The following is a 17253-nucleotide window of genomic DNA, read 5'->3' on the forward strand; positions in this document are numbered from 1 at the left end:
CTTCACATCCACGGTGGAACACACTATGGTCCGAGCCCCTGATGGAGTTCCTCAGGTTCCTCCCTCTTCCTTTAGTGCCCTTTCCCACCTCTTTCCCAGGTGTAGTCCCTTAAGCCAGTGATCCTTTCTGGGAATGTCTGCCTCAGCAAGCTCCTCGGTCAGTTTATCTGTGGCCTCCAGATTGACTGGCTGATGTCACCTGAGCTGTACTCAAGGAGAGTCTGTAGAAACTGTTCCAGATTCACAGACACAGTTTCTGTGTCTGGCTGTAATCAATGCACAGCCCAGTTTGTTAATTACTGGGCAAATGCACGAGGCCATAATCCCCCCAGTCCACCTTGTGGTACTAAATTTCTGGCGGTACTTTTCCAGGGACAGGCCCACCTGGGTCCAGGATGGCTGCCAGAACCATGTCAGAGCGTCTCGCCCGCTCATCACTGAGAGCCAAATATGCTGCAAGTGCTTCCCTGGTAAAATAGGGAGCCAGCCAAAGGGCCCTCACGGGTCTGTTCCCACTGGCTCCTGCTGCCACGCTCTTAAAGGTGACCAGAAACGCATCAGGCTTTTCTGCAGATCCCGTATTATGGAGTCCTGTGCCCGGTTCCTGCCTCCTGCCACGGGACTCACCAAACTTTGCAGGGGTTGCACTGAACCTGGGCTTGCTCTCTTCTAAATTCCTGCAGGATCTTTTGCTGCTCAGCCTGCCAGGCAAGCGCAAGGACTGTTCCTCTGCATGGGGGGGACTGTTGGGAGGTCTGCAAAGCCTTCTGCATTTGTCCTTGCTGCTCTCTCAGCAATTGCTAAATTTCCTCCATTGCTGGCCCCCAGACTACAGCTCAGCGGTTAGGTCAGAGGTTCAAACAGCAAACTGAAAAGACCATTACTCACTTATTTTGCTGTGGAAATGGACAACTAGCGAAGTACTAAGCTTAATATTTATTTTTCAAAATCACTAAAAAACCCCATATTTATGGAGATGCAGATTTACAGAACAGAGAAAGCAACTTTTGAAAATGTACAGTCTATTTCATATTATTGCACTCACTTTTTTATAATATACAAGGCATTTTAAAGGGGTTTCAATAAAAGAAGTAATATTTATATAAATAAGTGTCAATATACAGTATCATACAAGAAGTGTATCATCTTAACAGAACACACAAAACCTACCTAGATTGGGATTCCAATGTCTCACGTGATCTACTCTAATCCTCATCAATATTTTCATGTATACATTTACATACCCTAAATGCACAAGCAGCTAAACATTCCAACACCTGGCTGTGGATGACTGATCCAGCTTTCGGGGGGGGGGGGGGGGGGAAGATTGCAGAATGTTATCAGGACTAATTCTGAATGAGGGCTGATTGGAAATGTCAGTCACACAAACATTCTTAATACTTTATTACCCTCAAAAGGGTTTTGTTAGGATTGGGATGAAAGTAACCAGCCATACTGCCTCCTCCCAACTTTAGGCTTAATCCTTTAGCCCTTAACACAGATACAATTCACAGAGAAGACAGTGAGAGGTTTTCATGCATAAGGACTGCAAGATATTGTATGCCCAGTATCATACTAGAGCCCAACCCCCTCCCCAATATCCAGTATGCACATCCTTCTGAGCTGCTCCAGCCTTGGAAGGCAGTGAATGCTAGATCTGTGACTGGTCAGCTTATCCAGAAGAAAGTCTGCCCTGCTGTGAAAGCCATTCCCTCCACTCCAGGTCCATGGTGAAGAACTGCAGACCTGTCTGGGGCCAGGGACAAATTAATGTCTATATACGTACTGATTGGTAACACACTTATCTTTCTACCTGCAATAGTGTGGCCCTAAAGAGATACTATAGCCCTGAAATGCTTAAGGAATTGAGTGATGATCCCGAGTATGAAAAAGGACCATCTTGGGGATTGGCCTCCAATCAGTGAAGCGAACAATGAAAACCCAAAGTTATCTGCTTGGGTCTGGGGAACTTTCTGCATCATTCCTCACAAATCAGTGGTCAGCTGAAAGATGCTGAGTTGGTTCCTTGATCATTGTTCAGGACAGAAAAGGATTGTATCTTTGAGTCCTATGGCCCCATTCTTTTATCTTACAGCTAGAGAGAGACTCATCACGACTGATTCTGCTCTAACACCAACTTTCACACTGGTGTAAAACTCCTGACTTCCAATAAGTTACTCTGAATTAATACTGGTAGAAGTGAGACCAGAATCCATCATAGAAAATGTAAGGCTGTTGGCACCTTAAGATTCTTTCCTTGCTCAGTGATGTATAGGATAGGAAGGAGGCTTTGTATCTGTGCCAGCTAAGGTGCTCAAGGAACCTCCATGGCTCATTTTGGCTTCTTCAGGACCCTAGAAAAGTAATAGTTTACAGTGTAATAAAGAATCATCCCTAGTAAATTTCAAGAGTACTGTAGAGTCATCTATTCCTAGAGAACAGTAATAGGTACATGTTGTATGATCTGCTTAGCCTGATTATTAGTTAGTTTTCTTTGCATACCTATTAATTTCACATTTCTAATCCATAGACTCCCACCCTGCATTAAGACATAGCAGGATTTCATTTGCATCATGTGTTGTACAACTCTTACTTTACCTCCACAAGGTGAAGATTGAATACAAATGACTGTTTTCTCCACTCTTTCCTTTTTGAAAGCAGATTCCTAGAACATGGCCTTTTAAATTGCTGAGTAATGTTACCTCAACACAATTGCTGAAAAATACTATTGTAATAATTTTAACCCTCGTAGAATCAATAGAGGTCTTCTGATTCCTATCACAAAACATGGCTTTGGCAAGAAGAATGATCACATGGCTTAATATGTCAGGATTAAAAAGTAATTATACAACAAACATAAAAATATCATTAGTAGAACTGTATCATAATACCCAGAACATGTTAATAAACCATAGCACTTAAATGTTAAGTTCATCATTCCTTTAAATTACATTTCATATTTTATCACACACACAAAAACCCACCTAGTTTTGATGTTGGCATTTGCCCAATATATATTTCTAAGTGTATGTACAATAAGAGAGTATTTGATAATGGAAAAATGAAAGCTTTCTAAATCACTCTCAGACAGTGAATAGTACCTGCAAATAAGTGTCTGAAAATCATATTATTCACTATATATCATTTTGAAGACACACCTCAAATTCAGTAAGCTTAACGTACAAGATAAAAAGCTTATTCTTTGAGTTCACACTAAAGTGAGGGATCTGTACGCTTCTTGGTTCAGAATTTAGTAAAGTTCTAATGCTGGATTGGAAAAAAATGCCGTTTTTCAAAACACAATTGTGGTTTACCTTTTAAAATAGCAAAGTGTCACTCCTGTACTGTGTGTATATGTGTGTGTGTGTGTGTATGTGTGTGTGTATTCACTATATTGCATTAAACTCTACATGCATATTTATGTATCTACTATACGTACTGTTTGTCTAACTTCAGATTTTGATCATTCCTGAAAAAGGCATCACAATTTAATTGTCATATTTTCTCCCTGTTTTCAGCATAAATTTCAGCTAATCTTTTCCTCCCAACATGGGCCCTGATACCACAGTGAGGTCCATGGAGCTGGAATCCTGCGCCCACATTAAGCCTCACTAAAGCTAACAAGGTTGCATTCAAAGGCAGAGCTCATTGCAGGATCAGGGACAAAGCGAATCCAATTCTGCAGACACTCCATATGCAGAACTTCCACTAGCTTCATTGGAAATTCTGTGCGCGGAGCACCTGAAAGCCTCAGCCCTGCATTCATCTTTTCAGTACCCAGATGTTGTTGGTATCTCTCCCTAGATAGACAATCTAATGTTCATGTAACTTGAAAAAAAATCATATATATATATAGACAGAAAAGTTGTGCAACTTTTCTGTACACCTAATCTCTGGATGCGACAAGGAACTCTATGCACTTCCACACATCACTAGTTGTATTCTAGCCAGAAACACTACCAAAAGAAAACGCTTCATTCAGTAAAGGCTATTGACCATAAAAATCATTTGAATAAATAGATTTAAATATGGTATAAACTAGAGATTGGTTCAAGCTACAACATTAAGGTCCCATCCAGACCTTTTCAACACCACATATCCAGCGAACATTCGTTATAAATATTGGGGCCATTTGCAGGTTGCTGAGCTGGCTCCAGGTTTGGATTTGGAACACCTCTATTGGTCAGGGCTATTTTTGGGTCCATGACAATTTGAGGACACTGGACCAAACAACTTGTTCTCACTGTTAGGGATGATGGTTCCTTTTCGCTCTGTCACTTGTGTGTTATTCAGTCATCTCAAACTTAAGCAAATAAATTGTTCTAACTTCTCATACCATATACTTTCTTCCCCTCAAACAGCAAACTATAAATAATACACAGGAAAACAACCTGTTATAGGTTATATATAAACTCTATACATGCTTTGAGTATTGGTGAAAAATCCAGGATAAGTGCAGGTGACATTCAACTGTTTCTGCAATATGGTTTTTCATCTAATGAGTTATGATCTATGCAGATAAAGCCAATTCCATAATTCAGAATCACCATCAACCAGTCCATTACCCACTCAATCCAAGTCATATTTACAACACGCACGGTGGCACACGTGCATGTCAAAATCAATATTTGAGAAGAAAAGTAATGATTAATAACCACTACCACAAGTGTGGCCAGTTCAAATCTAACTGGGCAAAATCGAGGTATTTGGACTCAAATGTTCAAACTTGAGTTTTTAAACTTAGGCAACAGTAATCCTCTTTTCGTCACCTAAATGAACGTGGGTGGATCTTTAGAGGTGCCGAGCCCCCCACTGAAGATAAGGGGAACTGTGAGTGCTCAGCATCTTTGAAAATCAGCCCACTTTTATTCAGGTGTCTAACGTTAGGAACCCAAGTCTGAAAGTTCAGACTGCAATTTTTACACTCTAGTCTTAATTATACCCATAAGTGATACCCAAACTGCTACCATCCTTCCAGTCCTCTGCAGATAGTCATCCAACATTTGCAACAGATTTTCTTTCCCTAAACGAAGGTCTGCACACAGACTTCTAATGCATTAATATGGTGCGATGTTCAGATTTAATGAGATGTCACTGAGAGCTGATTTAACAGTTGTGTGTTCAGTTCATAGTTTTCTAGATGATTCTGAGCTTCATGAGAAAATGTTTGTGGTTTAGATTTACAAAGCTGTGCAAAATTATACTTCTTTTTGTCATGCTTTTTTAGCAAAACTGCACTTAGAAGAATAAAGTGAGATTGTTCCAGACATTCTCCTTTTATAACAAATACAGACTGGACCCCAAGTCAGTGTGTTGAAGTCAAGTTATAGCTAAGTGATACAGTATACAGTCAAAAAAACCCATCCTCGTGAACAGGATAGCAACAAATGAGTTATGCTCCCAATTTCCAAACACTAAAAATATTGGGAACAGGCAAAACATTTCAAACAGAATCTGCTAAAAGGTTTTGAAGTTCCATTAAAACACCACCTGACACAAAAGTCCTCTTACTGTTTGGCTTCTTACATCCTGGGAAAGTAAAGTTTATAAACACACTGCATGAAACTGACATGTTCCTTGTTTGCATATCACAGTGCTCTTCTGATGCTTTTAGCATGCCGCTACAGAGCATTAAGTCACTTCTACACAGCTTCAAAAATGTAAGGACAGCTTGTAGTCTGTTTTGAAAGGACTATTTCTAATGAACACGTTGCTTTAAACAAGTGTAGCTACAAACAGTGCTTCTGTCATACTGAAGTTCTGTGCTTTCTGATCAGCAACTGAACTGGTCCCTCTGGGACAGATTTAATGATGTTCCAGGCATCATAGTGCATGAGACCAAGTAATGATTTTCCACTAATGGCAACAATTTCATCTCCAGCTTCTATTTTTCCAGCTTGTTCTGCAGCGCCACCTATAAGCAAACAAGTTACAGTCAATATAAAAACAAAGGGATTGCTTTCCACTGTGGCAAATGGGAAATAAATGATTCTTCTAACAATGCCAATTGTATTATTAATCCCTGAGACTCAGCACTAACAATTTATTCCAACATAGTGCACACAGTAACAGTAAAGTGTTAACGTAGCTGAGATAATGTTAAATTCCGGTTGTTTGAGATGTTGTGTCAAACAAAGCTTCTGCTAAGATTAACTAAGCAATATGGGGGCATCAAAACTGCTGTATATTGGTCTAATATTTTGTAAGAAAACCTGTTGAATTAAATAAATGTGCATGTTCACATAGACAAAAATAGTTATTTCCACAGAAAATGTAACAGGCCATTTTTCACCCAGGTATGAACCTCAAATGGCGTTTTATTCTCCAGAGGGATAAAACAATGGACTGTGAAATCATTAGTAACAGTGAGAGGGCAAACAAGGTTTAGGATATAGACAGAGGTAAACTTCCTGCCCAGTTAGAAACCATATGTTAGTGATGAAAGTGTATTTTCTCTATGATAACGTAGCTGTATCATCATGTATCAAGAAACACCAGTAGGAGTTGTAATTAATGACATAAATGGGAGTGTTCCAAATAATCACACAATGATTATTATACAAAATTAAAAGTGACCCTCCTCCACAAAATAAATGTTTAAATATTAAATATTAAAAAGTGAAACTGATTTGTTGCTAGGCCATATAGATTTCATTTTGACTCTTTTCCTTTATAAGAGAATAGGAACGTGGGGCCTGATCCTGCAAGATGCTGAGCACCCTTGGATCCCACCGAAGTCAATGGGAGCTAAAGAGGCTCAGTTCCTTGTAGAAGGCACTCGGCTTTTCACATGATTGTATCCATAAGAGCCAGGACTAAACCATGTGAAAAGTACTGGGCATTGGTTTCCACTCTGCATGCAACACATTTAAGTTTAACCATCTGGCTGACAGGCAGAGCATCCAAGAATGGCAGCTTTCCAATGCACATGCCCAGTGTATTGTACTCTTGGGAGAAGGCTGATCACTGTGCTAAGAGCACCTGAAGCAGAAAATTAACACCATATTGTAGATAAAGAACTTCAGAGGAAAGCTCAACAAAAACGAAAAAAGAGAAAGAAGTAAAAGGTCAGAGCAGGAGTAGTAGTATTTGGGAAGAACACAGAACCACGGTTTCACTGCGCTCTCCTTCACCGTAAGTATCAGCTTTGCTTTTCACAGGAATGGGAGACAAGAGGTGAAATGCTAGCTTGTTATAGAATACTGTTGTAATGCTAGATGAAATGATGTTGCTGGCTGCAGTTCAATATTTATGGTAATGGGTAAGCCCAGCACATAATCACAGCACACTTATTCAATCTGTCCACATTAATCCTACAAACACTTGTCAGCAGGAGTGGCACTTACTACCACGATCAGTGTTTTTAAGAATAGGCCTTTAGTTATTAAGAGGTATAGAATGCATTAGAAAATAACTTAGCTCCATCATTATCCAATTCAACAAAGTCTGAACAGTGTGTAATAGAAGAAAATGGGATTATAGCCATGCAAATTTATTTTCCAGATACCTTTAAATATTCTTTTTACAAGCAAAGGTCTGTCTCCAGAAATTGAAGCTTTTCCGCCATCAAGGCTGAACCCTAAGCCAGCAGAGGTTTTCCACAGTTCAACAGAAACGACACCACTCATATCCACAATTGGACCTGCAACAGAATACGTGCAATATTTTGTTATGGATCTACAATTCTTTGCTGTGGTGAGAAAATGATCCACCATTTAATTTCTACTAAAACTGCAACATGTTTTCAGTCAAATTTTTTTAAGGGCACGTGCATATTATGCAGTTGCACAACCCAGAGTGGCATGTGCAAGTCAGTTTTTGCAATGTGGAATTACCTATTAGGTGTGGAGTAATTCAGATTTCTCATGTTCAACAAGGATATTCCTAGACATTTTTGTGGGTGACATTAAGGAGGCCTGCTGAACATTTGCCCAACGGGATTTAGTAAAAATTAATTTTAAAAAATTGAAGTGTTTAAAAAAATCACAAGAACAATGAGCTGCAAAACTTTATAGTCTTCAATTTGATACCACTTATTTAGGTCTTGGATGATGGGTTTCTAAAGAGCAAGGCTGTCCAAACATTAATTTGAGCAAAACCCATTCACTTTTTTTTTTTTTAAAGGGAGGGTTTTGTAATATACTGACTTGTGTGAATTTATGCTCCTGCTCGCTAATCAATGGATATGTCAGATCTCTACCAGTGTGTGTATGCTGTCCTCTAGCAGCTGGACCACAGAAGTTATAAACCATAATACTGCTACACCTAATAGAAATTATGCAGAAATCATGTAGAAATGGCCCCAGGAATTTGGAACAAATGAATAGATGTGATATATCTTGATTTTAGTAAGGCTTCTGTCACAGTCACACATGACATTCTCAAAAGCAAACAAGGGAAATATGATCGAGATGAAGTTACTATAAGATGGGTGCGTAACTGGTCAAAAAGCCGTACTCGAATGGTAGTTGTCAGTGGTCCACTGTCAAACTGGTAGGATGTATCCAGTGGGGACCCACAAAATTTTCATTAATAACTTAGATAACAGAATGAAGAGCGTGCTTTTAAGATTTGCAGATGCCAGCAAACTGGGAGGGGTTGTTAGCACTTTAGAGGACAGCATTAGAACTCAAAATGACCTTGACAAATTGGAGAATTGGTCTGATTTCAACAAGATGAAATTCAATAAAGACAAATGCAAAGTACTATACTTAGAAAGATCAAAATCAATGTACAACTACAAAATGGGGGAACAACAGGAGAGGCAGTGGTACTGCTGAAAAGGATCAGAGGGGTTTATAGCAGAACACAAACTGAATACAGGTAAAAATTGTGATGCAGTTATGAAAAAGGCTAATATTGTACTGTAGGGTGACCAGATAGCAACTGTGAAAAAATGGGACAGCGGGTGGGGGGTAATAGGTACCTATATAAGAAAAAGTCCCCCAAAACGGGACTGTCCCTATAAAAACGGGACATCTGGTCACTCTATTGTTCTGGGGAATATTAACACAGGAGTCTCATATGTGATACGCTGGAGGTAATTGTCCCGCTCTGCGTGGCACTGGGAGGCCTCAGCTGGAGTATTCTGTCCAATTCTGGGTACCACACTTTAAGTAAGATGTGATTACACAGACGAGAGTCCAGAGAAGAGCAATAAAAATGATAAAAGGTTTAGAAAATCTGACCTGTGAGGAAATGTTAAAAAAACGGGCATGTTTAGTCTTGAGAAAAGAGTAATGGGCTTAATCTGCAGCAATGGAGATTTAGGTCAGATATTGGGAAAAGCCTTTTAACTATAAGGTTAGTTCGTCTCTGGAATATGCTTCCAAGGATGGTTGTGGAATCGCCATCACTGGAGGTTTTTAAGAACAGGTTGCACAAACATCTGTTGGGGTGGTCTGGGTTTACTTGGTCTTGTCTCAGTTCAGGGGGCTGGACTTGATAATTTCTCAAGCACACTTTCCAGCCCTACATTTCTATGATTTATGTTCTATTCCCTGCCCACTTCCTGCCCCAGTGACTGTCAAATTTATACAGCCATAAATTTAGTGCCAATTGTTGAATTTAAAAACTGTACCTTAGGCATCTGAGAATGAGCTTTGCCTAATGGGAAGGGGCTTATGTAAATGTATGGGCTAGTGTGCGTTTGTCCTGGGGGAATTCTGCACCACTGTGCCATGCAGAATTTGTGCAGAATTCTGGGTTTTCCCCACAGAATTGGGGCTGCAGAGTTGATGGCTGCCAGTAGGGGCCACTGGATTCTAGAGAGCCCAGCTTGCAGTGAGTGGAGGGCCCAGCCAAGGCTGTACAGTTTGGCTGCAGGCTTGATCCTCATCCTCCCAGGGACAGAAGAGGGCCTTGAAGAATTTTTATTGTGCGCAGAATTTTTTGGCACAGAATTCTCCCAGGAGTAACAGCTGCACTCTACAGGATGGACTCTAAGTGAGATCGTGTTGCTCTCTAGTAGCTGCAGCCCACAGAGGCTATGCACTCTTCAGCTCAAGTGGCAGGAGGACTTTTGGAGCAGAAAGTCAGGGGGTCCACCTACAGTGATGTCCATGAAGTCTATGTGGCCATAAAACTGTTACAGAAAGGCCATTCTAATCAAGATGGCATACTGCATCCTGACATATGTTGTTTCCAGAGACCACACCCCTACATCAAAATGAAGATACCAATAGGCTGCATATTAAAATTTCATGGACTACATTTAATCTGCAGCATACACTTTGACCACCCCAATTTGGTAATAAATATTTTGGGCCAGATCCTCATCTGGTGTAAATCTGCATGGTTCCATTGAAAACAATGGAGTTACACCAGTTTACAGAGCTGAAGATCACATCCATTTATTTATAAAGTGATTCCTCTCTCTCTGACGGGTATTTGGATGCTCTACTATGATTCAGGATAAAAACACTAGAAAGGCAAGAAAAATACCAATATAGACGAAAACAGCCTCAGCTAAAGCCTAGAGCTGACAATTTCAAAAGTGGGTCACTGACTTTTCTGTGCCTCCATTTCTTGGTGCCGAGCTTGAACTGAGCACCTGGACTGCTAGTGGCAGATTACCCTGGAGCAGGGGTAGCAACCTACAGCATGCGTGCCAAAGGCAGCACGCGAGCTGATTTTCAGTGGCACTCACACTGCCCGGGTCCTGGCCATTGGTCCCGGGGCTCCGCTACCAGCCTGGGGTACGTCCGCCGGCCCCCTGCCAGCCGGGGTTCCGTCCGCCGGCCCCGCTCAGCCCGCTACTGGCCCCGGGTCCCGGCCACCGGTCCCAGAGGCTCCACTGCTGGCCTGGGGTTCTGTTTGCCAGCCCCCTCAGAACGCTACCAGCCCCGGGTCCCGGCCACCGGTCCAGGTGGCTCTGCTGCTGGCCTGGGGTACCGGCCACTGTGCCCCTGCCAGCCCAGGTTCCGGCTGCTGGTCCCGGCCACCGGTCCAGGGGACTCTGCTGCTGGTCTGGGGTCCCGGCCACTGGCCGGGGCTCTGCAGCCACTCCCAGCTGTGGTGCTCTGGCCCCAGCCTGGGGCAGTGAGGAGTGCAGACAGGGCCAAGAGGGGGCACAGCTCAGTGTGGATTGCATGGATTATTATTACTGGCACGCAAAACCTTAAATTAGAGTGAATAAATGAAGACTTGGCACACCACTTCCAAAAGGTTGCCGATCCCTGCCCTGGAGGGATGCTGCATTATCAGAGCTCTTGGCAATGACAGTTATTCATCATCACTGATTGATTCCTCTTCTCCAGGCTGGATATCAATGGAACCACTGAAGTGCAGCCCCAGAAACATCAGCAATATTCCTCAAGCAACACAACATGGTCAGAAAATATCAGCTGACCAGAATGGTAAAGTGTCCTAGTTCTAAAACCAGGAGACCCATTCAGAACATCTCAAGTATAATCTCGGCTCCAAAGCAAGGCCATGTGCCCATCCGGAACCTATTCATGAGGCCACTGAGAGCCACTGGGACCATGAGCTGCTAAGTTGTAACTTTTCTCCAGTCTCATCTTTGGAATGGATTGGGATTTGGCTAGATCGCTCTGTTTTCTGTAATATCAAAATACCTTTCTTGTATATTTTAATAAAAACATAATAAAAATTAAATTCTGCCATTTCATAGATCAGTTCCACTCCCTGTGAATAATAAACTGTACTTCTAGATTTGGTTTCTTTGTTTTTGCACTCACTATTGTTATTTTAAACGCCTTCAAACACATAATCCCCAATTTCATCCTGGATTGGACGAGTATGTGTAAATCAAAAATAGTTTGTCTTTTGCCATAAGGTTATGAAATAATCATTTTAATTATAAACGGGAGTCCTGTTAGACCTGATGCATGCCGTACTGAAGTCAATGGAAAAACGGCCATAAACATGAACAGGAGTTGATGCGGGCCCTAAATGTTCATCTAAGTGTCTACCTTTTTATGACGGCTTCTAAAAATTGCATTTGGCTTCCAAACAGTACAAATAAAAGTTAAAATTAATTTCATTTGCTTTCTCTGATCACCTAAGAAACAGACACTTATAATCTGAAGCATATGGACATTTTCCCCTTGGTCTGCTCTGCAGTGACTCCCTTCCAACTATTCTTGGACTAAGATCATACCTGTTCCTATTTCCATGGTAACATCCTTTCCAGGCACAAAGTGTTTTCTGCCGGTAGCTAATATTTCAAGTCTGGATGAAATCTTTTCTCGGTCTTTCTTTTTCTCTATGACAATGACTGCATATTTGTGCAGTCTTGCCTGATGCACAGCATTCAGAACATCTCCATGGACTGAACCCGCCAGAGACATGCCATTAATTGACAGAATGAGATCTCCACAATGGATAGTTCCTTCTTGAGACGCCACACCCTTTGAAAACACCCTGTGGACCTAAAAGAAAGATTATTACTTAATACTCTGATAGTATCAGGAACACGCATAGTGCTGTACAAATCAGATAAAGGTGAAGGCTCTGCCCCAAAAAGCTTACAATCTAAGAGTCTGATATTCTAAACACCATCAGGTATAATGTTTACCCTCAGGTCTTGTCTTCACTGTGGGCTAAATTGGTGCTGCTGCAATCGATGCAGCAGCGTCAATTTAGTGGGTCTGGGGAAGACATGATAAGTTGATGGGAGAATGTTCTCCCATCGACTTCAGTATTCCACCACCTCAATGAGAGGCTGAAGCTATGTCGACAGGAAAACGTCTCCCGCCAACATAGCACGGGGTAGGCACTGCGGTAAGTTGCTGTAGACTACGTCAACGTAAGTTACGTTACTTGAGTTGTGTAACTTACATCTACTTACCCTGCAGAGTAGACAAGGTCTCGGTGAGGATATATCAGTAAAGATAGGGAAATATTAATGACATTGTTAAAGGGACTGGTGAGACCTCATCTGGAATACTGCGCACAATTCTGGTCACCCATGTTTAGGGCCCTACCAAATTCACGGTCCATTTTGGTCAGTTTCACAGTAATAGGATTTTTAAAATAGTAAATTTCAGTTATGGGGTGGTCGCAAAATTATTGTAGTGGGGGTTGGGGTACTGTAACCCTTACTTCTGCGCTGCTGCTGGCAGCGGCGCACTTCAGAGCTGGGCCGCTGGAGAGCGGCGGCTGCTGGCCGGGAGCCCAGCTCGGAAGGCAGCACTGTCTCCAGCAGCGCAGAAGTAAGACTGGCATGGTATGGTATATTGCCACCCTTCCTTCTGCGCTGCTGCGTGCAAAGCCGGGCCCTCAGTCATCAGCGGCCACTCTCTGGCCACCCAGCTCTGAAGGCAGCAGCACAGAAGAAAGGCTGCCATGGTATGGTACTGCCACCCTTACTTGTGCTGGCGGGGTGCTGCCTTCAGAGCGGGGAGCCCGGCCAACAGCCGCAGATCTCCGGCCGCCCAGCACTTAAGGCAGTGCAGAAGTAAGGGTGGCAATACTGTGACCTTCCCCCCCCTAAAATAACCTTGTGAGCCCCCTGCAACTTCCTTTTGGGTCAGGACCCCCAATTTGAGAAATGCTGGTCTCCCCCGTGAAATCTGTATGGGATAGGGTAAAAGCATGTAAAAGACCTGATTTCACAGGAGGAGACCAGATTTCACGGTCTGTGACGCGTTTTTCATGGCCGTGAATTTGGTAGATCTGAAAAATGGAATTCAAACTGGAATAGGTTCAGAGCAGAGCTACTAGGATGATCTGGGGAACAGTAGGCCTATTTTATAAGAGGATACTAGCAAAACGAAGGCTGACAGAGGATCTGACTACTCTCTGTAAGTACATCAGGGGATAAATATTGGGGCGAGAAGAGCTATTAAAGCCGAAGGACAATGATGACACAAGAATAAATGGATATAAACTGGCCAGGAATAAATTTAGGCTGGAAACTAGAAGAAGGTTTCTAACCATCAAAGGAGCCTGCCAATTGGAGTAGTGGGGCCAAGTAAGCCAACTAATTTTAAGATAGAGCTTAATAAATTTATGAATGGGGTTATATGACAGGGCTCCTTGCTATAGGAGAGGACAGGACTCGATGACCCAGGAAGTCTCTTTCCGTCCTATGTTCCTATGAGGTGCCCCAAGCACGATGCCAGGTTAAAGTGTCTGCAAGATTGGGCACAAAGAAGTAGCTGCAGAGATAACTGTGTATTTTACATTGGCTGTTACATGGTCAACTGTGCAGCTTCGAGTGCCTTTTTGTGATGATTTGGCTGTTCCAATACTCTCTTCACCATCACAGATTTAACAGTCTTTTTGGTTATGTAAACTATTTTTTCCTTGCAAATATGGAAAATTCTAGAGGGCAATTAGAGTGGAGAAAATCTGGAGTAACCCCTTGAGCTCCAGTAGACTGGCTCAGGATTTGTGCTGGTGTAACTGACAGAAGAAAATGGCCCGAAAGCAGCAACTTTGGATTTTTAAAGACTCGTTTACAAGATGCTGAGCAGCTGTTGGAGCACTGTTATATGCTTCCTTTCAAAAAGGCTCATGCTGTGAATTTGTGAGGACAATTCTATATGCTTATCTCAAGGTATTTCATAGACTGTCTGGCACTTACGAGGGGGAGTGCAAGTCTTTTGGGCATCCCCTAGAAAGGACCCAATGCCCTGCTGTACCTCACCCCAACACAGTCCCCAGGAGGAGGCCCTGCTAAAGAACCCTAGTTTCAGAGGCTACCGTTTCCAGGCAGGTTTCAGAAGCAGTGTAAGGAGGCACTCCCAGTGAGGCGCTAACTAACTGTAGCTGTGGTTAGGCTCAATATCTTGAAAGAAGGGTGTAACTCAGAGGGGAGACATATAAGGAGGCACTCCCAGTGAGGCGCTAACTAACTGTAGCTGTGGTTAGGCTCAATATCTTGAAAGAAGGGTGTAACTCAGAGGGGAGACATATAAGGAGGCACTTCTGACCAGAAGCCAAGGCAGGAAGCTCTGGGAAAATGCAGGAGCTACAATGCATATATGTAAGGCTGTAAGGCAGGGGTGCGGCTTGAAACATTGCTATATTAGTGTCAGTTTGGATTAAAAATGAACCCCCTTAATAATACCCTACCTGGCAGGGGAGTTTTTGTGCTTAAAAGTGGATTTGCGGGTGAAATTTTCTCTTGTTATTTCCCCCCTGATCCCAATATGTGCTCCACAAACAGCCTCATCACCCTGGCAGAGCCTACCCCTGCTCCCACTCAAATCAATGGGAGTTTGACTACTGACTTCAATAAGAATGGAGCCAGGTCTCAAATGAGTTACCATTCCTATAGGTGTCACTGTGGTCCTGTCGCAGGGCAGAGGTATAAAACCTTTGGATGCCCTGCTAAAGACCTTGCTTCCCTTTAGGGTGGCGGGTGTATGAGCCAAGACCCTTAGCAGGGAGCCCAGCTGCAGGCCCTAATGAGGGCAGGCTCAGTGTGGTCTGCTGAGCCTAGTGGAACCAGCTGGGTTGATGACTGGGAAGGCATATAAACCCAGGGAAGAGCTCAGGATGGGGGTAGCCAGGCAGAAAGATAGGAGGGTTGAGGCTCTGTCTCTGCTGGCTGACACAAGCCTCAAAGGCCAGAGGACCCAGTGAGGGGTCGGAGCAGGGACAGGTGTTGGGGGAATCGGGACTGTACAGCCACTGTAAATAAAAGAACACGGGTGAAGCACCTGCAAGAGGCATCTGAGACCCTTTCTTTGGCCAGCCCAAGCACAGGGACAAGGGGAAGGAAATTTGTGCCGCCCTGTAACAGGTCCAAAGACTGAGGCATGCCCTCCTCCTACTCTCAGCATCTAATGGGTTCATCTTCATAAGTGTGGAATCTAAAAGCTTTCCCACTTCAGAGGGCTTGCTGCATGGCACATTGGTTCTCTTGTTTTTCTCTCTCTCACTGGTTCTACTTTTTGATAGTGTTTCAGTTGTTTGGTATCACTTTTTTATTCCTTGGGATCACTTAATGGCACTTACAATGTCCTGGGTTTAAAAGTACCTTATAAATAGTAATTATAATTAGTTTTCACTTGTCACCAAAAGTACATTGTGAAGCAAAATCCAGAATGTTTGCCTCAGTCTGAAACAGCTGTCCTTAGGTTTATAAAAACATTCCATACCTGGACACTTTATGACAAAAGTTCAAAAGCTGGAAACTGAAATCTACTTACATTTCAGGTTACATTAAAGGTTACATTTACCTTGAGTATGTGGGATTTTATTTATATCCCTTGGGATTTTGATGCAGTTGATCCTATAGATTAATAATCCAGTTACATATTAATCTAAGAAGCACTTTTAAATCTAGTTTGAAAATGTAATTGACATCCATTTTCAGTAATAAAAATATTGCATCAACTTATTTTTCACCCAGGCACTTCCCTCTCTGATTTCATGATAGCATGCAGCAGCCTCTCAAAGTCCCTGGTTTATGACTTTGCAGTGACACTTGCTAGATGAACACTTGATCTAATTACCAGCTTGCCTTGCAGTCAATTTTGCTGAAAAAGACTTGCGGTCATCACTTACTATGATAGATTTCTGCTCCAGATCTATCCCTCCAGCGACACTAAATCCCAGGCCAGCACCTTCTTCTTTATTCAAGACCACAAAGTAAGCTTCTTCTTTGCTCTAACAATAGAACAGAAGATGGTGAGGGAAGCCACAGATCAAGACAAAACACCCACGCAAGCTAAAGAGTCCCAGCACGCTCACACTACTGCAACTTGAGTTTACAGTTTTAAAAAGCTAATGTCGTTCTTGTGAAAGGAGTCAGATTGAAGTCGTGTGTTTATTCACACAGTGGGTACAGCATGAGCAGCAGTCCAGGCTCTCTCAGAAGACAGTAACTGGGGCTCTTCCATCAAGCCGACAAAGAGCTGATCGCTGTAAGCTGAAGCCAGACAAATTCAGACTAGAAATAAGGCACACATCTTTAACAGGAAGGGTAATTAACTAATGAAACAACTTAAGCAGGGTTGTGCTGGGTTGATCATCACTGGCAATGTTTAAATCAAGATTGGATTTTTTCTAAAAGACATGCTCTAGTTCAAACAGGAATTAATTCAGGGGTGGTCTGTGTTATATGGGGTCATAGAGTTTAAGGCCACCAGATCATTCAGTCTGACCCCTTGTATAGCACAGGCCACCAACACCACCCCACACCCACACACTAAACCCAACAACCAAAATTAGACCAGAGTTTTACAGCCCGTGGGAGACTAGAGTGTTTTATACCACAGGCAACGAATAGGAGGGCCCAAAGTATGCCAGTGCCCAAGGCCCCCCGCAATGGCACGG

General features: G+C 42.7%; 1 protein-coding gene across 8 annotated transcripts in view; it reads right to left on the bottom strand.

Moving 5' to 3' along the window:
* Positions 1-1077: 1077 nt before the first annotated feature.
* The window catches only part of PDZD2 (PDZ domain containing 2), a 330979-nt gene continuing 314803 nt past the window's right edge, over positions 1078-17253 (bottom strand). For all 8 annotated transcript variants that reach the window (XM_078852715.1, XM_078852717.1, XM_078852719.1 and 5 more), the window contains 4 exons: positions 16483-16584; positions 12122-12392; positions 7508-7642; positions 1078-5914 (listed from right to left, as the gene is read on the bottom strand). In XM_078852715.1, coding sequence (XP_078708841.1) covers positions 5748-5914; positions 7508-7642; positions 12122-12392; positions 16483-16584 — 675 coding nt within the window. In that variant the 3' untranslated portion in view covers positions 1078-5747. The remainder of the gene's footprint in view (positions 5915-7507; positions 7643-12121; positions 12393-16482; positions 16585-17253) is intronic.

The sequence above is a fragment of the Lepidochelys kempii genome, chromosome 5 (assembly GCF_965140285.1).
Source record: "Lepidochelys kempii isolate rLepKem1 chromosome 5, rLepKem1.hap1, whole genome shotgun sequence".
NCBI classification, from domain to species: Eukaryota; Metazoa; Chordata; order Testudines; family Cheloniidae; genus Lepidochelys; species Lepidochelys kempii.